At 38.4% G+C, this 23,868-nt stretch overlaps 1 protein-coding gene and 2 long non-coding RNA genes across 3 annotated transcripts; all 3 read left to right on the forward strand.

Annotated features, from left to right (window-relative positions):
• Positions 1–488: 488 nt before the first annotated feature.
• Positions 489–21,818, forward strand: LOC121727076. The gene is made up of 24 exons (XM_042114778.1): positions 489–621; positions 1,916–2,070; positions 2,160–2,300; positions 2,807–2,888; positions 3,493–3,588; positions 3,677–3,894; positions 4,027–4,252; positions 4,375–4,490; positions 4,609–4,857; positions 4,976–5,127; positions 5,272–5,402; positions 5,492–5,577; positions 5,655–5,816; positions 6,116–6,304; positions 6,425–6,540; positions 18,126–18,244; positions 18,364–18,603; positions 18,723–18,865; positions 18,991–19,126; positions 19,731–19,827; positions 20,175–20,261; positions 20,998–21,095; positions 21,394–21,484; positions 21,594–21,818. Exons 1-24 carry the CDS (start codon positions 489–491, stop codon positions 21,736–21,738), a joined length of 3,408 nt encoding a protein of 1,135 aa, XP_041970712.1. The 3' UTR covers positions 21,739–21,818.
• LOC121728890 lies at positions 11,311–12,314 on the forward strand. The gene is made up of 3 exons (XR_006035887.1): positions 11,311–11,451; positions 11,787–11,984; positions 12,156–12,314. It is a non-coding gene; the product is annotated as an uncharacterized LOC121728890 (long non-coding RNA).
• Positions 12,456–13,237, forward strand: LOC121728945. The gene is made up of 2 exons (XR_006035901.1): positions 12,456–12,585; positions 13,009–13,237. It is a non-coding gene; the product is annotated as an uncharacterized LOC121728945 (long non-coding RNA).
• Positions 21,819–23,868: the final 2,050 nt, after the last annotated feature.

Here is a 23,868-nt window from a genome sequence, read left to right on the forward strand (position 1 = left end):
GCATTTCCCTCAAGGTTCCCTGCAAACAAATAAAGTTTTTCAGGAAAAATCATCATTCTTTAACCTGAAAAACTTGACTCCTTCATTTTTTTGCAACGAACCTATCGGGAAATACCCGATAATTTTGAAGCTCTTGTGGTATTATAAGTGAGAATCTTCAAATCTATACATGATTTACACTCGCGCGCGAGCCACGACTCACGAGACGCGTCACGAGCCGCGAGTGTAAACTCAAGCTCACGGCTCGCAAGTCGCAGGGCTCGCGTCGTCGGGAGGCGGGAGCGGTTTTTTTGGGCACGAGTCAAAGGAGCTCGCGGGGGACGCGAGCTTTGTGTTTACCGTGGTTTGCACTCGCGCTTTGACGCGAGCCGCGAGATGCGCCGCGAGCCGAGCCGCGAGTATAAAAATAGCTCATTACACAACACAGGTTGTTGTAACTGTTAAATTATTTATTGATTATTTTTTTTGCTGCCTCGATTTAGACAATAATGGGCCAGGCTCTTGGTAAACTCTGCTCATCTTCTAACATCCAGGCGGTCGGATCCGTGCTTGACCGTGTAATATCGCAGCCACATACAGAAGAACATACTGTCCTATACAAGCTTGCAGATTACAAAAAAGGTAGGTACTTTCTTGACGCATTATATATTATTATGTAGTTACACATAATAATATATAGTGCGTTAAGAAAGTGAAGAAATTAAAAAGTGGCAACATCGTAGTGTCATCCCTTTTTTTCTTAGATTGATTTGAAAGGGATGACACTACGATGCTGCCACTTTTTAATTTCTTCACTTTCTTGACAGACTATAGAAGCAGTTTTCATATTTTTAACCGACTTCCAAAAAGGAGGATGATAAATTATGTTCGGCTGTGGATATTTTTTTGTATGTTCAACGATTACTCCGCCGTTTGGAAACCGATTTTCGAAATTTTTGTTTTGCTATATTAGGTTCCACTACAATTTGGTACCATGCTCACAAAAGTGGTGATCTGATGATGGGATCCATGAGTAATCGAGGGAACTCCTCAAAATTTATATGGAAACATATTATGGTGATTTTGGTTTTATGAGAAGCATCCTAAGCATATGCTAGATACCAAAAAGCAAGATTTTGCACCAAGGTATAAGTACTATGGTTCAGAAGATATGGTACTAAGAGAACTCCTGATTCTTTATACCTAGATTATAGATACAAGTTTGGGGGTTTAGGCGCTGTTTTAAGAACTGAAAGCATATACTACTATGCAAATAATATTCATCATCATTACCATATCAGAGTCACCAATGTCACATCGTTGTTTAGTGTAGGTAAGTACTTAAATGGATACAATATCGATATCGGTACTACAAAATTATGAAGATTGAGTAGGTACAAAAATAGGTTGAGTTTTAGCCGAATTCGGAAAAAGGCAAGCACTATTTAATACTTTTTAGTTCATAGTAAAAGGATGTTATTATTGTTTTTACCTTGGAAGTCGGTTTTAATTTTTTGTTAAAAATAATAATGTGAAATGTGTGGTACTTACCTTTATCTGATAATATTATGTCCATCATAAAGGAAAACAATACATAGATGTCCATTATCCATAGAAGTTAGCTGTTAAAACATCGTAAGTGAACTTTGAAATGCTGTAGGTAGTGCGCGGTTTTTAACCGACTTCCAAAAAGGAGGAGGTTAAGGCTGGTTTTATAGTTATGCGTTTCGCAGCGCCGTTGGAGCGCGCGCGTTCAAAGCTGTAACAAACGTATGGACGAACGGCGCTGCTCAAGCGCGCGACTTTAAAACGCTACTACTACCCCCATACATCTTCGAACGCGCGGCGCTCCAACGGCGCTGCCGAAACGCTTAACTATAAAACCAGCCTTAACGTTGGGCTGTAGGTATTATTCTTGATATTGTAATAATTTCAGGAGGTTTGTTGTTGGATACATACACTCGAGGCGGCATGCAAGCTGCTGAGAGGCTGATACGAGAAGAGCTGTCTGCGTACATGTACGCCGGTGGTCGCGGTCGAGTGATTAACAGAGCAGAATATCTTAGGTGGAAGTTTAGAGATCAGGAGCAAGTAAGAACAAAAAGCAATTATTACCTACTGACGTAAGTATAAAATGCCGTCTAGCAATATTAGGGCAATGTGATATTACTTTTTATCAGGTAGTGCTGCCAATAGAAGCGTCGTTGTCACCTCACGACCCCCTGGCCAAGTGGGAGGACCACACCGCGTGCTGGCAGATGAGCTACCGCGGAGCACTGGGAGAGTCTCTTTTACACGTCCTCATAATTTGCGATACGAAGGTATTAGCTATTATATTATTCTGTGGTATTATAATTCTTTATATTACAGTAATAATTATTATTATATGTGTTTTTTTTATATTGCTTGTTCACTGAACATGGAAAAATTCCTCTATTGACCTATCGCTGGTCTTTTTCACTCGCACATGTAAATAGTGATACCTAATAATTATTATGCAAGTACGGTACCTATTGTATCATTCCGTTCCTGTGGAAATGAGATAGCAATCTATCTATGCGCAAGTGAAAGAGACGAGTACGGCACCTTGGTTGGCACATAGCTATAGAAATTAGAAATTGTTGCTCAATTTTCTTCGTCTTGCAAGTCCTGATTATGGATATTCGATAATTTATAGGTAAGTACTTACAAATACATCTCGACTCTCGTACATAGTAAAATGAATCAGGAGCTCGCCAAATTCCACTTACAAGTGTAGGAACAAAGCCAAAATTGCAGTAGGTACACATTGAAAAAATCATAATATTTAAGTATGAGGTTTTTTTAGATTCACACCCGAATTGCAAGAACATTGGTAAAATGTTATCCCAAGCTCTCGTTAGACGTCGTAGAAGGTGAAGAATATCTAGGTAAGTAAGTAACTGTTTTGTTTATTTTAAATAATTATCCTTTAGGTATCTATTAGGTATATTATTTTCTTACAGCTGACGCCCGCAACTTCGTTGCGTCAAAACTCGTTTATCGCGCGGGAACCGTATGTTTTTCTGGGACAAAAAGTATCCTATGTCCTTTCCCGGGACTCAAAGTATCTCTTTGTCAAATTTCAGCAAAATCGGTTCAGCGGTTTGGTCATGAAGAGGTAACAGACAGACAGACGGATAGACGGAGAGACGGACGGACAGACAGACACACTTCCACTTTTATAATACTATACTAAGTATAGATATTTTTAGATAAAAAAAATTATTAAGTAGGTCTACCAGAAGCTGATGGCAAATTTTGATGGCAGATTTTCAAAAAATATCCTTGATCATTTTATAAATTTTTATACTTACTTTTATATTTACTAGAATAAACCGCTATAAGGAAAAAAAGGATCCAAATGTTTTATTCCAATTACCAACCCTGGTATTACCTACTAGTCAATTTATTTTCTCACTTTTTGCCATCAGATTCTGGTAGATGGTAGACCTATAACCTAGTTGTCATATTTTGTCACTTACTTTTGTTTAGGTGCTAGCTCGCTACACTTGGCGATCGCGTACAGTAACAATGAGCTGGTACAAGACCTGGTAGAGGCTGGTGCTGACGTCAACCAGCGTGCCATAGGTACTTAATAATCTATTTACCATAAATAGTGTTTACTAAAACTACTTGTCAAAAATTTTTGATTTTGTTTTTTGGTTATTTTTTGTAGGGAGCTTTTTCCTTCCCCGAGATCAACAATGCGTCCCGCCCGCACGTCAGACAAATTACGAAGGACTCGCATATTTAGGAGAATATCCCCTGGCCTGGGCCGCTTGCTGTGCTAATGAGGCTGTATACAACCTGCTTCTCGATTCAGATGCGGATCCTGATGCCCAAGACTCTTTTGGAAATATGATTCTGCACATGGTAGTTGTGTGTGATAAATTGGTAAGTCGCTGCCCGCTGGTGGCTAGAGGATATCTCATATCTATCAATTTACCAAAACCCTTACTATGCTAAAATAAAAATTCGTATTTAAAACAGTTACTAGTGTTACTTTGGTCCCTGGATATATTTTAGGATATGTTTGGATACGCCCTTCGACACCCGAAGGTACCGGCGAGTAATGGAAGATTGAACCGTGCAGGATTCACGCCTCTGACCCTGGCGTGTCAACTTGGCAGAGCCTCAGTATTTAGAGAAATGTTGGAGCTATCCTGTCGGGAGTTTTGGCGATATTCGAACATCACCTGCTCTGCATATCCTCTAAACGCGCTTGACACGCTACTCCCAGATGGACGGACAAGTATTAACTAATATTTAATAGTCTTATAAAATTTATTTTTAATTTGGGCCTTGCCCTTGGCATTATCAATATAATATGTACCTACATATTATATAATTATTTTAAGTGAAATATTTTTACAGATTGGAATTCAGCCCTGTTCATAATACTTAATGGTACCAAGCAGGAGCACTTAAATATGTTGGATGGAGGAATTATTCAGAGATTATTGGAAGAGAAGTGGAAGACATTCGCCAGAGTAGGTATTTTATATGGGTGTGCTTTGATTGCGACAGTTTATTTTATAGGTAAGGCGGCACGCATTTTCGCCGTCCTTTTCAAATTAATATTATTTTACTCTCAATGTATTCTTCCAGAAAAAGTTTCTCAAACGGTTGTTAATTTTGATGCTTCACCTCCTTCTTCTCTCGATTGCTGTGTATCTGCGACACAGTAGTTTGGAAGCAGACGTCCAGCCCGATTGGAGTATGGAAGTCACGGACGCAAGAGGCGGCATTAGGTTGGGATGTGAGCTCGGAACTATTGCCAGTACTTTATGCTACATATTTCTTCAGCAAGGCGACGAACTAAAAAATCAAGGAATTGTCGCATATTTTAAGCAACTGGTAGGTTCTTTCAGCGAGTCATGTTTAAATGGTATTTAACTCTTTAAACTATAACTATTTTTCAGCTTTGTTTGGATAGGAAATTAGTAGCTTTGACTTGAATATCCTTTTGTTATAGATACATGAGCCAGCGAAGTTCATATTTCTGTCCTCAAACTTGTTGCTATTGGCCTGCATACCAGCTCGACTTGGGCGCCAAAATGAAGTGGAAGAAGCCATTCTAATATTCGTATTGCCAGGGTCTTGGTTTCTTCTAATGTTTTTCGCTGGGTAAGTTTCCTTTTTTCAGACTTCACCTTACATCATGCTTGCAGATGTCTTTGGTGAAAATGGGTTCCTTTAAATATCACGAATCATAATAGTAAAATTTGTAAATATTATTTCAACTTTCATTTGTACCAAATTATTTTTCAGAGCAGTGAAATTGACAGGGCCGTTTGTGACGATGATCTACAGCATGATTACCGGAGACATGTTCACGTTCGGTATCATATACAGCATAGTGCTGTTTGGATTTTCGCAATCGTTCTATTTTCTATACAGGGGTAAGACAACATACTAAACTTCTATTTTTCTTAGTGTTGTGACTTGTTGGAAGTTTCAAATTTTTAATTGGTTAACTATTTTTTTTCAGGATTTCCAAACGTGCAATCGACATTATTTTCGAGCTATCCTAGTACTTGGATGGCTTTGTTTCAAATCACTTTAGGAGACTATAGCGTAAGTAAACTTATGAAGCCGTTTTAGTTTGCGTAGCGAAGCACCAAACTATACTTAGTTAATCTTTCCTGTTTCAGTACACAGATTTAGGACAAACAACATACCCGAATTTATCGAAGACTGTGTTTACCGTTTTCATGGTGTTCGTGCCAATTCTGCTGCTTAACATGCTCATCGCCATGATGGGCAATACGTATGCACACGTCATCGAGCAATCGGAAAAAGAATGGGTAAAGCAGGTAAAATGCACAATCATATTGTATTAATTAAGCCGTCAGGCGTCACAACTAATGAAAATTCGAAATAAATTTTCTTGAAAATCCATGGTCTGGGTGACCATGGTCCATGGACCAGATGACTAGTTCGCACCAAGCCAAAGTTATGATGGCAGCAGAACATTAAATATGTACACAGCCACGAATTTTCCTGTATCATGTAATTTATAATGAAACTTCTGTACTTTGAGCAAATTAATAACTTATTAGTATTATTAAAACCTTATATAACATTAACCCATCAATCACACTTTATTCGACAGTGGGCTAAAATTGTCGTATCGCTGGAACGCTCAGTAGCTCAGGAAGACGCCCATAAGTACCTACAGGAGTATTCCATAGGGCTGGGCCCCTCAGACGACCCCCGCTACGAGCAACGAGGGGTCATGGTCATCAAGAGCAAGGCCAAGACTAGAGCCAAGCAGCGAAAAGGTGCCCTTGCAAATTGGAAGGTACATACTTACATACCTTAGGAAAAGAACTTTCAATACTTAATTGAGGTTTCTGCTTTTTAATGTCGTACTTACCTAATTCTAAACATCATTCATATTTGATTGAAAATTCTTTTTTAGCGTGTTGGCAAAGTGACGATAGCGGAGCTACGCAAGCGCGGCATCAGCGGCGAAGAATTGCGGCTGCTAATGTGGGGGAGAGTATCCATATCCACGCCCACCAAGCCAGCTTTAGCGTATGTAACACCCTTCACACGGTTCCTACTAAGCTAAACATCCCCTAGTAGCACACTCCGTTGGCCAACGATTGCCAACGGTTGGTAAACTGTCGGGGAATGGTGTGAGAAAATCCCAACAAAGGGCCTACAAAAAGCCAATCGTAAATTCCTACACTAAAATTCCGAACGAAGAGCCAACAATGGCCCAACATAAATTTTACGTTCCGCCGCCAACAGTAAAATGCCAACGAAGGCCCTACTGCGGCTTTTTGTTGTGTAGCCTACAGAACATCTATACAAATACTCAACATAGACCCAACATTGATTTTACGTTCTGCTGCCAACAGTGAAATTCAACAATCTGCCAACGAAGGCCCTTTAAGTGTTTTTGGTTGTGTAGCCTACAACACATATGTACAAATACCCAACATAGGCCCAACAAATATTTTGTTTTATTTTCCCAACAGTGATTGGTGATAACCTGCCAACGAAGGCCCTACAGTGGCTTTTGGTTGTGTAGTCTACAGAACATCTATACAAGTACTCAACATAGGCCCAACATTGATTTTACGTTCTGCTGCCAACAGTGAAATTCAACAATCTGCCAACGAAGGCCCTTTAAGTCTTTTTGGTTGTGTAGCCTACAATACATATGTACAAATACCCAACATAGGCCCAACATATATTTTGTATTATTTTCCCAACAGTGATTGGTGATAACCTGCCAACGAAGGCCCTACTGTGGCTTTTGGTTGTGTAGCCTACAGGACATCTGTACAAATACCCAACATAGGCCCAACATATATTTTGTTATAGTTTTCCAACAGTGATTGGTGACAACCAGTCAACGAAGGCCCTACTGTGGCTTTCTGTTGTGTAGCCTACAACACATATGTACAAATACCCAACATAGGCCCAACATATATTTTGTTTTATTTTCCCAACTGTGATTGGTGATAACCTGCCAACGAAGGCCCTACTGTGGCTTTTGGTTGTCTAGCCTACAGGACATCTGTACAAATACCCAACATAGGCCCAACATATATTTTGTTATAGTTTTCCAACAGTGATTGGTGACAACAGGCCAACGAAGGCCCTACTGTGGCTTTTGGTTGTGTAGCCTACAGGACATCTGTACAAATACCCAACATAGGCCCAACATATATTTTGTATTATTTTCCCAACAGTGATTGGTGATAACCTGCCAACGAAGGCCCTACTGTGGCTTTTGGTTGTGTAGCCTACAGGACATCTGTAGAAATACCCAACATAGGCCCAACATATATTTTGTTATAGTTTTCTAACAGTGATTGGTGACAACCAGTCAACGAAGGCCCTACTGTGGCTTTCTGTTGTGTAGCCTACAACACATATGTACAAATACCCAACATAGGCCCAACATATATTTTGTTTTATTTTCCCAACTGTGATTGGTGATAACCTGCCAACGAAGGCCCTACTGTGGCTTTTGGTTGTCTAGCCTACAGGACATCTGTACAAATACCCAACATAGGCCCAACATATATTTTGTTATAGTTTTCCAACAGTGATTGGTGACAACAGGCCAACGAAGGCCCTACTGTGGCTTTTGGTTGTGTAGCCTACAGGACATCTGTACAAATACCCAACATAGGCCCAACATATATTTTATTTTATTTTCCCAACTGTGATTGGTGATAACCTGCCAACGAAGGCCCTACTGCGGCTTTTTGTTGTGTAGCCTACAGGACATCTATACAAATACTCAACATAGACCCAACATTGATTTTACGTTCTGCTGCCAACAGTGAAATTCAACAATCTGCCAACGAAGGCCTTTTAAGTGTTTTTTGTTGTGTAGCCTACAACACATATGTACAAATACCCAACATAGGCCCAACAAATATTTTGTTTTATTTTCCCAACAGTGATTGGTGATAACCTGCCAACGAAGGCCCTACAGTGGCTTTTGGTTGTGTAGTCTACAGAACATCTATACAAGTACTCAACATAGGCCCAACATTGATTTTACGTTCTGCTGCCAACAGTGAAATTCAACAATCTGCCAACGAAGGCCCTTTAAGTGTTTTTGGTTGTGTAGCCTACAATACATATGTACAAATACCCAACATAGGCCCAACATATATTTTGTATTATTTTCCCAACAGTGATTGGTGATAACCTGCCAACGAAGGCCCTACTGTGGCTTTTGGTTGTGTAGCCTACAGGACATCTGTACAAATACCCAACGTAGGCCCAACATATATTTTGTTATAGTTTTCCAACAGTGATTGGTGACAACCGGCCAACGAAGGCCCTACTGTGGCTTTCTGTTGTGTAGCCTACAACACATATGTACAAATACCCAACATAGGCCCAACATTGATTTTACGTTCTGCTGCCAACAGTGAAATTCAACAATCTGCCAACGAAGGCCCTTTAAGTGTTTTTGGTTGTGTAGCCTACAACACATATGTACAAATACCCAACATAGGCCCAACATATATTTTGTTTTATTTTCCCAACTGTGATTGGTGATAACCTGCCAACGAAGGCCCTACTGTGGCTTTTGGTTGTCTAGCCTACAGGACATCTGTACAAATACCCAACGTAGGCCCAACATATATTTTGTTATAGTTTTCCAACAGTGATTGGTGACAACCGGCCAACGAAGGCCCTACTGTGGCTTTCTGTTGTGTAGCCTACAACACATATGTACAAATACCCAACATAGGCCCAACATTGATTTTACGTTCTGCTGCCAACAGTGAAATTCAACAATCTGCCAACGAAGGCCCTTTAAGTGTTTTTGGTTGTGTAGCCTACAACACATATGTACAAATACCCAACATAGGCCCAACGAGATCGCATAATCTGTGGAAGCCACGACCCCCAGTATCGCGTGGATTTCAAGAATCTCTGATAAAAAATCATGATTAATAAAAAAAAAATTTCTTACACAAGTTGTTATATTAAGTTTTTAATAACATCTATTTAAGATTGTAATAAGTGAACAACTATTATTGGCCCTACTTCCTACTGTTAAGTATAGCTTATAATTGCCTAAAATGTATTATAGCTTACAAAATAATATTAGCTATACCTACAAGTGTCATTAGTGATATAAGAATGATGGCTGTTGTTGTTCCTAATAAAAATAAATAAATAAATTCTGCGATTCGGCCGCTTACACCATCAATATTATCACGGAATCGTGATTATATTGATGGTGTAATTCATGCCATTAAGGATATGAAAGAATCTCCGTGAATAATTTTAGTCCCATTATAAAAAAAACAAAATGTCAAAATCAACATGTGCGGTTATATGGCACAATGGGCACAAGCACATCTTTTCACTATGGAAGAGCGCTGTGAGCTGTCTGATGGCGGCTCTCGACATAGGCGAACGCGTTGGCCAACGCGTCTGCAGACGCGTTGGCCAACGCGTGTCGAGAGCCGCCATTAGTCGAGAGCCGCCATGATGCGTTAGCTAGGGATGGGCAAATGGAAAAATATATCGATATATATCGTATCGATACTTTTCAAATGTATCGATATATATTTTTTAAAAATATCGATATTCCGATATATCGATATTTTTTGCTTAAGCCTCGAGCCTCGAGAAGGTTATCTATATAGTACGGAAGCACAGACTAATTAGAAATACTCGTATTACGGAAGCCCTAGAACAAATTTTTTTGTGATTACTAACAAGCAAATTTTTTGTGAGTACATAGCTACATTTTGATAAGACGAACAACATTTTTATTTTCGAAAAATCTCGAAAGTGGTAGCTAACAGAGATAGAAAGTATTTCATACTTTGACTTGATGGTCCTAAAATATGGATTGTTTTATTTGTAAGACAAGGTTTTAGGGTTCTGTAATCAACAAAACTTGGTTGACTACTGTACCCTAAAACGGAACCCTGACCAGCAGATTTTTTGTATAATATTTGTAGGTTAATAGTTATATAAATTAAAAGTAACCTTGTCCTTGTCCTTGACCTAAAATAAAAATGTTGTTCATCTTAAATATCAAAATGTAGCTATTCATAAAAAATTAGCTTGTTAGTAATCACAAAAAAAATTGTTCTAGGGCTCCCTCACTAATACAAGCTGCAATTAAACCTTCCTGCCAAATTTTGATATATTTATTGATCCTTGTCAAAAATAAAAATACACGTATTTTTTCTTTTATAATCACTCAGTACTAAAATGTTGAGAAATGGCTTCCGAAAGTTATCCTAAAAAACACTACAACGGACACTACGGCCGGTATAAATAGTCAGTACTCAAGATGCATCTCGGTCTCAAGACACGGTTCAGGCTCTGTGATTGGTTGGCTGTCAAAATTTGGGCCAATCACAGAGCCGAACCGCGTCTTGAGACCGGGTCGCATCTTAAGTACTGACTATTTATACCGGCCTACGAGTCGCCCGCGCGTGACGTGCCCCCGCGCGCGCGCCTCGCCCCGCGTCACCCCCGATCACACCCACCGCCGCGAGTGAGCATTCTGCAACGATTTTAAATGGGATAAAATATGTCATTAACAAAAAAATAACACCCAATTTTTTTTGGTTAAATGGATTCTCCTAATGATACCTAAGCCCTGGAAAAAATTTGGCAGGAAGGTTTAATTGCACCCTGTATAGTTGGCAATCTCAAAAATTATATAATAAAAAATGAAAATTCGAAGCGAAATAATATCGTTTTTGATATCCGAAAATAAATATCGAAAATCGATATATAAAAGAATAAAAAATCGCCGATATAATATATCGATTATTTTCTGAAAAAATATCGATATTTTGATATATATATTTTTTTTACCCAAGCCTAGCGTTAGCATTCTTTCTATTTTGTGCTCGTAGTGTTTGGATGCAGAAAAGAAAATACCTGTAATTTCATGGTTTCAAGAGGATAAAAAACGGAATATCTATTCCTAAAGTAAGTAGAAAGTAATATTTTTAAGATTAGCTACGTTTACAGTGTGTATCAAACAAAGAGAGATTATTGTACTAGGAAAGAAAGTAGGTAGTGAAAGAGAGACCCTAAGGCGGGGGACGCCGAACCGCCATGTTCTTTAAAATTTTCTAACAAAATCATGACAAAACCTCAAAAACTTATGTAAGGACCTAACTGAAATAAGTATTATACTTACGGGGTAGTCAATACAATAATATTATATAATATATCTTAATCATTGTAATAGCCCGATTTACGTTCATTTCCCAAGATAGATAGGTACCTACTAGGTTAGGTAATTGGTTTACTCATTTCAGAAATGTATAGCGTCGTTGAATTTAGTGAGGATGACAGCGTCGCTATTGTGCGCTCGTCTTGGATTTCACCCACTAAGAAACATAGTGCTTGGCCTCCATTTAAAAATTCCGAAAAGATCAAGAAATGTCTTACGGGCACAATTTTAGATGATGACACGTGGAATGTTTTTGGAATTCGACGCATTTTTTATGTAACTGGTAAGTCAGTAATGTAATGATACTAGGTATGTAAGGGAGTTTTCTAAAGTCCCAAATACCTACCTTTGGATAAGTAAGCAGGCAAACAGACACAGTAGGTACCTAGCTCTGCTTCCATTTCTATTATAGATTTTCCATGAAATAAAATATGTTTTATTCGTATGATTTTAGATGACCTTCTCAGTGCTAGAAAGAAATGTAAAGAAGCCGAACTTAATTCCGAAGTAGAACTAGACATTAAGCTAAAAAGAAAACACAAAAAAACTACAAGATATCTGTCAGTATCCAGTGAAGAAGATGATGGCCATTGAATGAATTTTCCAAAACCACCAAAAGGCAAGTATTTTTGTTGATATCTAGTATATCAGTGTTCAATAGAGGGAACATTAATTTCCCCTATTGTGCCCCATCTACATAATGAAGCACTGATTGGGAAAACTAGTTAAGTACATGTTTATTTGTTACAGAGCCCGGCAGAAAACAAATAGCGGAGGAGACTGAGGCAGAGATGGATAACACTTAACAACACCACATCAATTTCCAGGTGTACTTGTACGACAAACTTCAGATATTTCGACATCTTCTGTGGTTGCATCAAATGGTGAGCATTAATTTAATAAGACATTACATGAGGTCTCTCTTGTTGCTAGTGACTTCGGCCGCATAGAAACCCTTTTACATTAACACCATGGACACCAGTAAAAATAGCCTCTTTTTATCCCTGAGTGCCAAACTATCTCGATACCAAATTTCATCAAAATTGGTTCAGCTGTTCGCTTTCCCTACTTTATTTATTTATATATAATAATTTTATTTATAATATTAGTAGGGAAAGCGCCTTATTTTAGAGAGACCAGGAGCTCTAAAATATGGTATTAATAATTTTATAAAACATCTAACCCTACCTTAATCCCTAACCGCCATTAACTCGTTGGCATATTGTGTAGTTACAAATAGTCACATAGATAGATAGATATAAGCTTTATCAGTAGGTAATGTTAATCGATATTTTTCACAATTTTAGCTGTGATTGCTCGACACCTTGCCAAACTCGAGGAAGGCATCAAGGAACTGCAATTAAACCAAAAAGAAATATTGGAAAGACTACGCTCTGGAGCAACTGCGACGGCTGTAGCTGTTGGTTATCAAGCCCTGTCCCTGCCAGAAGGAGTCAATTTACCATGCACCCAGATCGAAGAGATTAAAAAGATTGATGTCTGGCTAACAGTGGACGAAAATTACATGCTACTTGTAAGCTTTTTAATTATTTTTATAATGACTGACTACACTAGGCAGTACCTATTACGCTATTTATCTTTTGGCTGTCTGGAATGTATGTATGTGCAAGCACTATGTGCAAAATATTTTGTTGTAGGTTAACCACTTGAGCTATGTAGGCGGTAACAAAACATCAGCAATATTAAGGAGGATTCTTGAAAAACTGTTTTCAAACAAACTTGCGGAAATCTGTAATTGGTCAGGCAAAAATGGAAAACATAAGCTACAAGATCACCTTTTAATTAAAGTTGTTACTGGTAAGTAAGCCTCTTCTAAAAACGTAAGTAATATAACTACCTATATAAAGTTTAAATAACAGGTTACCTTTCTAACTCTGCTAACATATATGTATTAATTTTTTGGTTAAATATTGTATGTATAATTTTTTTATTTGAAGGACATTTGGTTTTGGTTGATTTGTAATGACTCATGACAATCTGTGAAAGAGTAACAGCTAAAAATAAGTATATTTTTTAGTTATTCTATTTATATGTATAACTACAAAAATATTTTAATTCTAACTATGATTATGATAATCACAAATAAAAATATTTGTTTTAATGAAAATTCTCCTGTGACTTATCTGGTTGCGGTTGGTCTGTTGTGTATGTAACCGTGTAATTTCTCTAATATAAATTTCTTGTATTTGCACCTGTGAGTCCACATCTGTACAACCCGCAATACCGTTTGTCTTTAATTTCAATTTCTTTTCTTTGCATCCTTGAATGCCATGACAGGTCTTATAAAAAATATTAAACAAAAGTTAACCAAATGAGAAGTGGACCAAATTTTTTTTGTAGTGGACCAAATGCGACTAAAGTCACATTTTGTAATGTTATCTAAACTTCGTTTTTTTTTAACATTAGAAAAGTTATACAAACTTTATTTGCTTTCCTTAAAAGAGGTATTCAATCGCGGTGACGTCGACAGTATTTGCAAAAAGCAAGGTTGTAGAGCTAACTTGTTTTTACAGTTAATTATTTAAGTTTGTAACTCTCTAATGTTAAATAAAATAGGGTATAGTAGGATAAAAGCGCGTCTAAAATCGATAAATTTGTTATTTTAGAAGCTCTCCGTCGGCACAAAGTCGCCGAAACGGCTACAGAAAACGAGATAAAGACCGTGGTTAGCAACTGGTTCCGCTTCTCCAAAGATAGAGATGGAGGTCGAGAAAGCAGACGCAGGACAATTGAGCCAACATCTATCCAGCAATAATCAACGTTACACAGGGCTGTCAACTAGAAATAAGAAAAGACATTTAGCCTTAAAGATACAAGAAATATCTGTAGAGTTAAACGGGCTCAGTGGGGAAACTAGTCCACCTAATCAACCATATACTGTAGATGTCGGTAACAGTAATTTTACTCGTGAATCAAACTATACAAATAATATGCTCGGTGACAGTGACGATGACGTCACTATCAATGTTAATTTGCCAAACAGTCCCCTTCTGTTTGACACAAATGACAGTGTTTTAAAATCATTTCTAGTTTCTTGGTCTAAACGGTACAATATTTCACACTCCGCACTCAATCATCTACTGGAAGGATTGCAAGTATACCATCCAAGTTTGCCAAAAGATGCTCGCGTTTTGTTACAGACACCAAGGAGTATTAATGTTGTCCAATGTGCAGGAGGCTCGTATGTGTATTTTGGGCTTGAAAATCAGTTAAAAAAAAGAGCTTCTGCTGGTTTATGTTCAAATTACTATCCTCTGATGCAAAGAAAACTGTCACAATTTGGAAGTACTTTTTACATAACTATAACTCTTAATGTTGATGGTTTACCAGTGCATTCCAGTAGCAGCAATTCATTTTGGCCTATTTTAAGCATTTTAGATCAGTCCATTGATAAAGAACCAATTATTGTAGGAATTTATTATGGCTCTTCAAAACCTAACGATGCCAATGATTATCTTAGACCTTTTGTCGATGAATGTCTCCATTTAGAAAAGCATGGGTTGGTTGTTAATGGACAACATTATAACTTCCGAGTGAGTTGCATAATAGCAGATGCACCAGCGCGATCTTTTTTGAAAAGTATTAAGTCATTCAATTCACTGTATGGGTGTGAGAAATGCGAGCAAGAAGGTACATATCTGGGGAGGACTGTTTGGTTATACACATCAGATATGCGCCTTAGAACTGATGCTGGATTTTCAAATCAATTGTATGGCGACGAGCACCAGCAATCAAAAAGTATACTATCTGAACTTGATGTAGGGTTAATAACCCAAGTACCTTTAGATTACATGCACTTGGTGTGTCTGGGGGTTGTAAAAAAACTGATAAGGTGTTGGTTAGAAAATGGACCAAAAAAATGCAGAATGCCTGCTTCGAAAATAGGCGAAATATCAGAACGTTTACGGGTGATACGGGATAAATATCCCACTGAATTTTCCAGACGTCCTAGACCTATCAATATGTTCAAATATTGGAAAGCTACGGAGTTCAGAGCTTTCATTTTGTATTTAGGCCCTGTTGTTTTACGTGGTGTGTTAAGCAAAACACTGTACGCGCATTTTCTTTTATTGCACTGTGCAATTTACATATTATGCACTGCAAATATTTGTAAACATGATGAATGGCGACAGTACGCCGGCGACTTGCTACATTGTTTTGTTCTATACATGTCAGATTTGTACAGCAACGAATTTCTTGTATATAACGTCCACAATCTGCTCCATTTGGCAGATGACGCATATAACTTTGGCCATCTTGATAACTTTTCGGCATTTCCCTTTGAGAATTTTATGTCTAAAATAAAGAACATGGTTCGTGGTCATAACATGCCATTAGAGCAGGTTGCTAAAAGAATGGGTGAGAATTGTAACTCTGAAAAAAAGAATATTACTAAAAGAAAACCTATTAAAGAACAAAATGGACAGATAAGAAAAATACATTACAATGATTACGTTATTGGTACCTCACAAAAAGATTCCTGTTTTGTTACTTCCAATGGTGATATTGTTATTGTTAAATCTATTGTGGAAACTGATGTAAGTTCCTATACTTTGAGGTGCAACTGCTTTGTAAACAAAACTGACTTTTACAAAGAACCCATTCATAGCAGCAAGTTGGGTATATATATGGTCAGTAATTGCGTACAAAGCGTGAATCTTAGTCCTTCTGATATAAGTAGAAAATGTTTACTACTGCCCAGTTTCAATAATGACGAACAATTCATCTGTTTCCCTTTCGTTAGCATGGTGTTGCACCACTAACAATACGGTTAGTGGTGCAACACCATGCAGCAAGAGATTGTAATGCATCAACATTACAATCTCTTGCTTACTTTCTGCTGTATCAGTTTGTTCATTTGTCTCCTGTCTGGCTAAAAAGGTATTATGCTAGGGTCACTTTCATTGACCAGTTGCAAATAAGAGATAATATTTTGTTTATGCCTGTCCTATCTTCAGTGCCTTTATATCTCTAGGCGTCAGAGGAAATTATTCCTTTGGCCACTATTTGTTTAGTATGTCTACTTGGTTTAATTGTAGTTTATGACTTCGAAGTTTTTATACTTAGGCATAATAATTCAAATAAATTACTGTAACCATTATATTTTTTGTTTTTTTTTTTTTAAATACATTTGTTTATGTGTGAGGCCAAGTTGTATTGTCAATCGACTATTAATTTAATTCGTAATGAAGCATTTTGTCAATTTATTTACTTTCTCTTTAATTGTATGTAGGACTAACGTAATGCTTATAATGTGGGGCCAACTTTATTTTCAGAACCATAGCCTCACTGCAGGTTAAAGGTTGGGTTACAATACAGAGCACAATACCGGACCACAGCATTTTGTATGGGATGACAGCAATGTCCGGTATTATGATCCAACCCTTAACCTGCAGTGGGAATATGGTTCTGAACATAAAGTTGGCCCCACATTATGAGCATTACGTTAGCCCTACATACAATTTCTTCGATAGGCCCTACGTCAATGAACAATGTTGGCCTTACACATATTAATTTTCAGTTGGCCCTTCGTTAAACCATATCTAGTAGGCCCTACGTGGGACTATGCAGAGTAAGCCCAACGTGGAACCATATCTAGTAGGCCCTACGTGGGACTATCCAGTAGGCCCAACGTGGAACCATATCTAGTAGGCCCTACGTGGGACTATCCAGTAGGCCCAACGTAGAACCATATCTAGTAGGCCCTACGTGGGACTATCCAGTAGGCCCAACGTAGAACCATATCTAGTAGGCCCTATTTGGGACTGTCCAGTAGGCCCAACGTAGAACCATATCTAGTAGGCCCAACGTAGAACCATATCTAGTAGGCCCAACGTAGAACCATATCTAGTAGGCCCTACGTGGGACTATCCAGTAGGCCCGACGTAGAACCATATATAGTAGGCCCTACGTGGGACTGTCCAGTAGGCCCAACGTAGAACCATATCTAGTAGGCCCAACGAACCATATTATCTAGTAGGCCCTACGTGGGACTATCCAGTAGGCCCTACGTTAACCTAACAATGTTGGTCCTACACAAGTAAGCATGAAATATACCAACCGTAGGCCTTTTGACGGCCTTTATGTTGGCCCATTGTTGGCCAGCATCGTTGGCTGCTTTGCAATCAGGTGTGCCAAATCTAACTGTTGGCCAACCATGCGGCAGGCCCAACAAACTACCTTCATAAAATGCTACGTAGGCCCAACAAAAGAAAACAATGATGGGCCAACCATTAGGCCATCGTTGGCCGCCATCGTTGGCTGCTTTGCAATCAGGTGTGCCAAATCTAACTGTTGGCCAACCGAGCCAATAACCGAGGCCCAACCATGGACCAATGTAAATGTGCTATTAGGGATCTACATGGGTTTAGCTTAGTTATCAACGATCTCATGTTTTCGACAGGCGCGCGCCTGCTCTTGACTTCAGCGCTGCCGACTGTGGTGCAGCCGGGGTAGTTCCAGCGTTATCTTCTGCACTAAACGTCATGGCATACACCCAGGACATGGATCTTACTAATACAGGTTGGGCTATATCAAAACCATACCTAGATAATATCATCTATTTATACTGATACAGTTTTGAAAAACTTGATAAGTAATAAGATAGTCACAAATTGTTTGTTATTTGATCCATATTTTAGGAACAGAAATATTGCTGCAGCCGAAGCCAGATTTGTTAGTGAACGGCGGTACATTAATACCGCCCGCACCACATACAGCGATGCAGCCGCATGCAGCGCCTAGTCTTTTGCCCCAACCTGGTCCCCCGACGCCGATGCAAACTACAGCCACAGGCGCAATACCAGTAGCGAAGTCAGATGTACCTGTCGTACAACAGCCTATAGAGGATCCTCAGAAAATTACCGTAGCACCTCCAACAGGTACGAAGAGGCTACTTCCCATAGTCGTGACAATAATCATTTTAAGTGAACCACCTGAACAAAAAGTCTACAACGTCGAATTGATAATAATATTACTAAGTACTTCTTTTATTTTGTAGTGGACGAGATCGTATACAGAGACTACCTGCAAGAGCTGATGCTGCTAGTGGAAACTGGGTGCCCTAATGACCCCACTATACAGAATCTGGCGCAGAGAGCTGCAGACCTCACGGGGGTGCCGGAGATAGACATCAATGTGTCGGTATGTACCTAACCATAATGAAGTTTTTGGTAACATTTCTTCCACCACCAGCCTGTAAATTAATAATTGATTTGAAACACGAGAAATCTTTGGAAAAAGCAAATAAAAAAACGAATTATTCACAGACGGCCGTGAAGTCTGCACGACAGATGGTGGCGGGGGCCGTGTCTGGACTGTTTGGGGTCGCAGCGGAGCCTCCCCCGCCGGAGTCCAACTGGCAAAGAGACCACAATGAGCACACAGATAGTGACCCGATGCCAGGTATTGTGAAGACATTACTTAATTACGACTTTCACATAAACTCGACTTTACATAGGGAAGAAGTATTATCGTGAACTATTGCTCTTAATTAACCAATAAGAGCAGTAGTGTATGAACGAATCAACATCTGTCTACACACTACCTATATGTATAATGCGAAGAAAACGACACACAAAAACAACTACCTATAACCAGACAAGTCAAACGATCAGTGTTGCAGCTTTGCAACTTGCGAGGATTCGTTACGTTATACGTAACTAAAACTTGAGCTACCGTATCGTAAATACATATAATTTAAAACTCTACTTAAACCTATTACTATAAGTTAAATAATTTTATGCTTCTATTTAGTTTCCTATGAAGCTCATAGAAAGCTCCATAGCACCTGAAGATGTTCGGAGTAATTTTACCTATAACAGGGTCTTTATGTCGAAGACATAAGGATCACGCCCATTGAATCATGTCACTCCAATCACAGTGGTATAGATCGGACAATTCAAAAACGGTACTTCGCTGTTTCATACTGCGGTATAAAACAGCGAACGACCCGAATCATCGATGTAGAACTTAACTGACTGTGTGAAGTATGATATTGTGTCAACAGATAGCGTGGTGCTTGGACGAGCGGCGCGCGCACGGCGGGCTCGGACGGCGTCGCGTCGTGCGCCGCCACCCCCACCGCACCTCTATGTGCCAGCCAGGTTAGTCAAGAAGTTGATATGGGCAGATAGCGGAGTCTACGTAATTTGGTCGCGTTACGTCAAACCTAGCCGACAGACCACGAAGTATACATTGAAATTTCTTCAGTGGCACCAAAAATTCAAGAATATGCCTATTGGAAGCCTCTTATGTCTACATAATATTATGTACATTGTACCTACATGTCTAAATTTTCCTGTACATCAAACCGGTGTCAGATACTTTTTGTTGAGATACATTGGAACACAATGAAAACGACAATCACGCCATTCTAACAATTTCATGATTAATTTAGTGGTACTATCACAACTAAACGATTGCTATATTAATGCTTCGTCTTCTTTGTCAGATCAATGTACCTGATTGCATCGGAAAGTAGCGCGGTGGATAGCGACGTAGCGATAGAAGATCAACTATTTAACTCCGGTAGAAATTCGTAAGTTTTCGGTTTACCTAGGTGTAATTTTTCACTTGTCCGGTCGAGGGTATGACAGAGGTACGAGACGAAACGTATTGTAACGATATAAATTTTTAAAAAGTTTATCAGATATTCGATCATTCTTTTTAGACACTTGTTCAAAGATCAAATTCGAATAACCGTTTTTTAAATCGCGCCTTGTGTTGAAATTCGTTTTGTCGCGGTTTGGATAACAGTAGATTTTTATAAATTTTTATCATACAAAATGATGATCTAGCAGTATCAGTGTTTCGGTAAGTGATGTCAATCTATAAATTAATCAGTCCTTATGAAACAATAAGAGTTGATGTTTACTAGGTAACTATCTAACTACTAGAACTACCTACAGTCCTACACTACTGCTAGTTGGACGCTGTTAAGCATTCGTGTACTAACCCACACAAAAATTACGTATTGAGTTATGAATGGAGTTATGTTATGTAGATGATTTAGAACAAGACTGCATACAAAATTTAACAACAAAAAAAAATGGTGGGTTAGGACACGAATGCTGAACAGCGACCAGTTATCATACTTAAAATCCCACAATAAACGTTAAATCCGCAGTACCTACTTACCATTATTTACATGTAAATTGGCTAATTTCTTGATAATTTGGAATGTCAAACTGTTTTGGAAATATTTCGAAGGACCACCTGATACGAATGTAAGTGAACTCGATTTAAATCTAAATTAATTTGAATTACATCTTTAGTGCATTAGGGAATGAGGATCACTTACGAGCAGCGAGACCCCTGTGTATCCAGCACGCCACGACACCGGGCCTCGTAGAGCACTCCTTGTATGTTGAAGGTAAGAACATAAGAGCTTAGGCCCAATTTCACCAACGACTGTTAAGTTAATGCTCGAATTAGTGTCACGTTACCTCTTTCGTTTCTCATATGGGTCAAAGAGAAGACATGACATTTTAACAAGCTGTTAACACTAGCAGACGTTGGTGAAATTGGGCCTTAACATTTCATTAGTAAAGTAATGAAATGTTGAAGCTCTTAATATGTAAGAACATAAGAGCTTTAACAGTTCATTCCTTTACTTACTATTTATCATAATAAGGGCGTCAGCTAGATTTTGTTCTAATGAACTCTTTTAGGCTCAGGTAGTGGCGCTGAAGTGGAGAGCGCAGCTCCAGCTCACCAGAACAAGAAGCCGCGCGCAAAAACAGCTCGACCGCGACAAAACAGGTACAATTTAGCATAAAAAAAGGAATTTTATCTACCTCTATTATAATCGTACATTCGTAGTGCTCATAGATCGTGTAGTCACTTGGTGTAACGGTATGTTCGTTTGTAGGATATCACCGGAGCCCAAAGCGGGCAGTCCTTTGGAGCCGTGGGCGACGGCTCCCCTGTCGCGACTGTCGAGGCTCATACGTTCCAGTAGCTCCTCCACGTCGCTCACATCACAGTCGTCCTCGGAAACGCCGCAAAAGTATTGATCGCCCGAGTTAGATCTAGTCACTCTAGAAGTCTGTGCAGCAATCTCATTGTACACTAAGAAAATAAAACAACAGTATGATTTTCACGTTTTATTGTTTCAACGTTCCCAATCAGGTATGTATGAAAACACACAATGTGAGAAAATGCGAGCGGGTTAAATTTTAAATGGACAGGCATTCGAAACTCGTTAAAATCATCCGAAAGAAGTATCCTATTGTAGGAGTAATTGAGCAGGATTACGTTAATAAACGTGAACACAAAAAATCAATAAAGACAAATATACACGACAGTATAAAAATAGATAGGACACTATAAATAGCATAGAAAATACATGAGAAAATCAAATACACGGTTATGTTCAAATCGAAGAGAAAAAATATTGTGTTAGCGTCATTTATAAACTAATAAAAATATTTTATAATTTAAAGAGTCATATTAAGTAACCACCATTATTTTGTATCAAAATTTGCCCCCGTAGTAATAAAAATGTTTACAAAACAGATAACTTATAATAAGGTTGCTTGTCTTGTATGAATATAAACGCAGTGCAAATATTTTTATTAGTACTTAAGGGGTGTATTAAAACTAAAATCAAGATAGTTCTTATATCAAATTAATAATAAAAAATATAAATATCAGTGGTAAACGTTATTAAAATCAGTTTAAAAATAAAATAGGTCAATGAAAAATAAAATGTATAGATGAGGGCAAAACGAGCAGAATTGATTTAGAATGTGGACAGTGAGTTGCAAATTGCAATATGTTTTTAGTAAATATCCAGGACATATTTTAACGACTCATAAAAACACTAGGTATAGTGTGTATCAGTGGCGAAGGGTGAATATTTTCGAAAGGGAAGCCGGAGTAAAAAATCTACTTACCAAAACTCAGCACTGATGTTCAACAATGTCCGAGTTTCAAGTTTGATAATGATGCCTTTGAAAAATACGAGTTAAGTTGTATGCGTGACGGCAATAATACGATCATTCAAAACTAAGTTTGGAAAACGAAGTTTCCTTCGACAGCAAATAATCTGTCAGACAACAGTCTCAGCTGTACGAGTCAAAATTAACAAATCACAATACAAATTAATTTAAATTCGCGACACTGCACTCTTCTTAACGCTAAAACAAATAAAATTCGACATTTAAACACAAAACAAACAAGTTGTTTACAAACACTCATCCGCCATTTGACTCATAACAATTTTACTTCATGAAGCTCATCTTTCTCGCTCGCACTTGTGCGTTGCTAATTAACCTCTCTCCGTAATAACTCGCCGAGTATCGGCTTATTTCCGAGTATATTGGCGCGTGGAAGAACGAGACAGAATATGACGATCAGTTCACAGGAATGAAAAGGACAGATGCTTACTATGAAATATCGTGGTATGAAGAAATAACCCGCTAATTTATCGGCTTCTATCGGAGATGGCCTGCACGGTGCATTGCCTATATAAATTTGTAGGCGATTAATTATTAATTCAAACAATTTCAAGTGAGAGAAAAATTTATTGCATATAAAATTTTGTAGGCGTTTTGTGAATTCAAAGTTTTTTAAGTATGTAAAATATCTATTAGATAAAAATGTATTTGGCCCATAGATTCGATTTTCTAAAAGGGAAGCCGACGGGAATCGGGTTGTATGGACTCTTCGCCACTGGTGTGTATTAATTTCGGATAAGTACGTCAGTTTTTGTAAAAAAAAAAAACACTAATATGGCATTTCAAATTTTCTTTATAAAACGTTTTCTAAAGTTTATTACGTAGTAATTGTAAATAGAAACGTAATTAATATCATTTATCACTACACATTTCTTCGATACCAGCCTCGCGAAAGCAATTCATCAACCCAGACCGTTATCGGGCCCATAACCTGTTAACATACTCTGCAGGATGTTGGTAATTTTTGACTAATGAAACAAAGTTTCCAATTTCTTTCGATTTTTGAAAATTTACAGCTTGGTAAGAAGCCGCGAGGCTGATTACGAAAGGTTTGTTTTTTTTTAACTTACCAATGTTCACATCCAGTACTTACTGCCGTCGGTCGTCGGTTATATCTTTTTCATCGGCCATATCATTTTAGGGGTATCGAGGTAGCCCTTCCCTTTGCGTTTCGACTTCTTTTTA

Source organism: Aricia agestis, chromosome 1 (genome assembly GCF_905147365.1).
Source record: "Aricia agestis chromosome 1, ilAriAges1.1, whole genome shotgun sequence".
NCBI classification, from domain to species: domain Eukaryota; kingdom Metazoa; phylum Arthropoda; class Insecta; order Lepidoptera; family Lycaenidae; genus Aricia; species Aricia agestis.

Bases quoted from the DNA above. Each gene is read 5' to 3' on its own strand.
- LOC121727076 (XM_042114778.1), top strand. From the start codon at position 489: ATGGGCCAGGCTCTTGGTAAACTCTGCTCATCTTCTAACATCCAGGCG. The intron at 3,589-3,676 runs GTACTTAATAAT...TATTTTTTGTAG, and splicing joins CGTCAACCAGCGTGCCATAG to GGAGCTTTTTCCTTCCCCGA. The intron at 18,604-18,722 runs GTACGAAGAGGC...TTTATTTTGTAG, and splicing joins TACCGTAGCACCTCCAACAG to TGGACGAGATCGTATACAGA.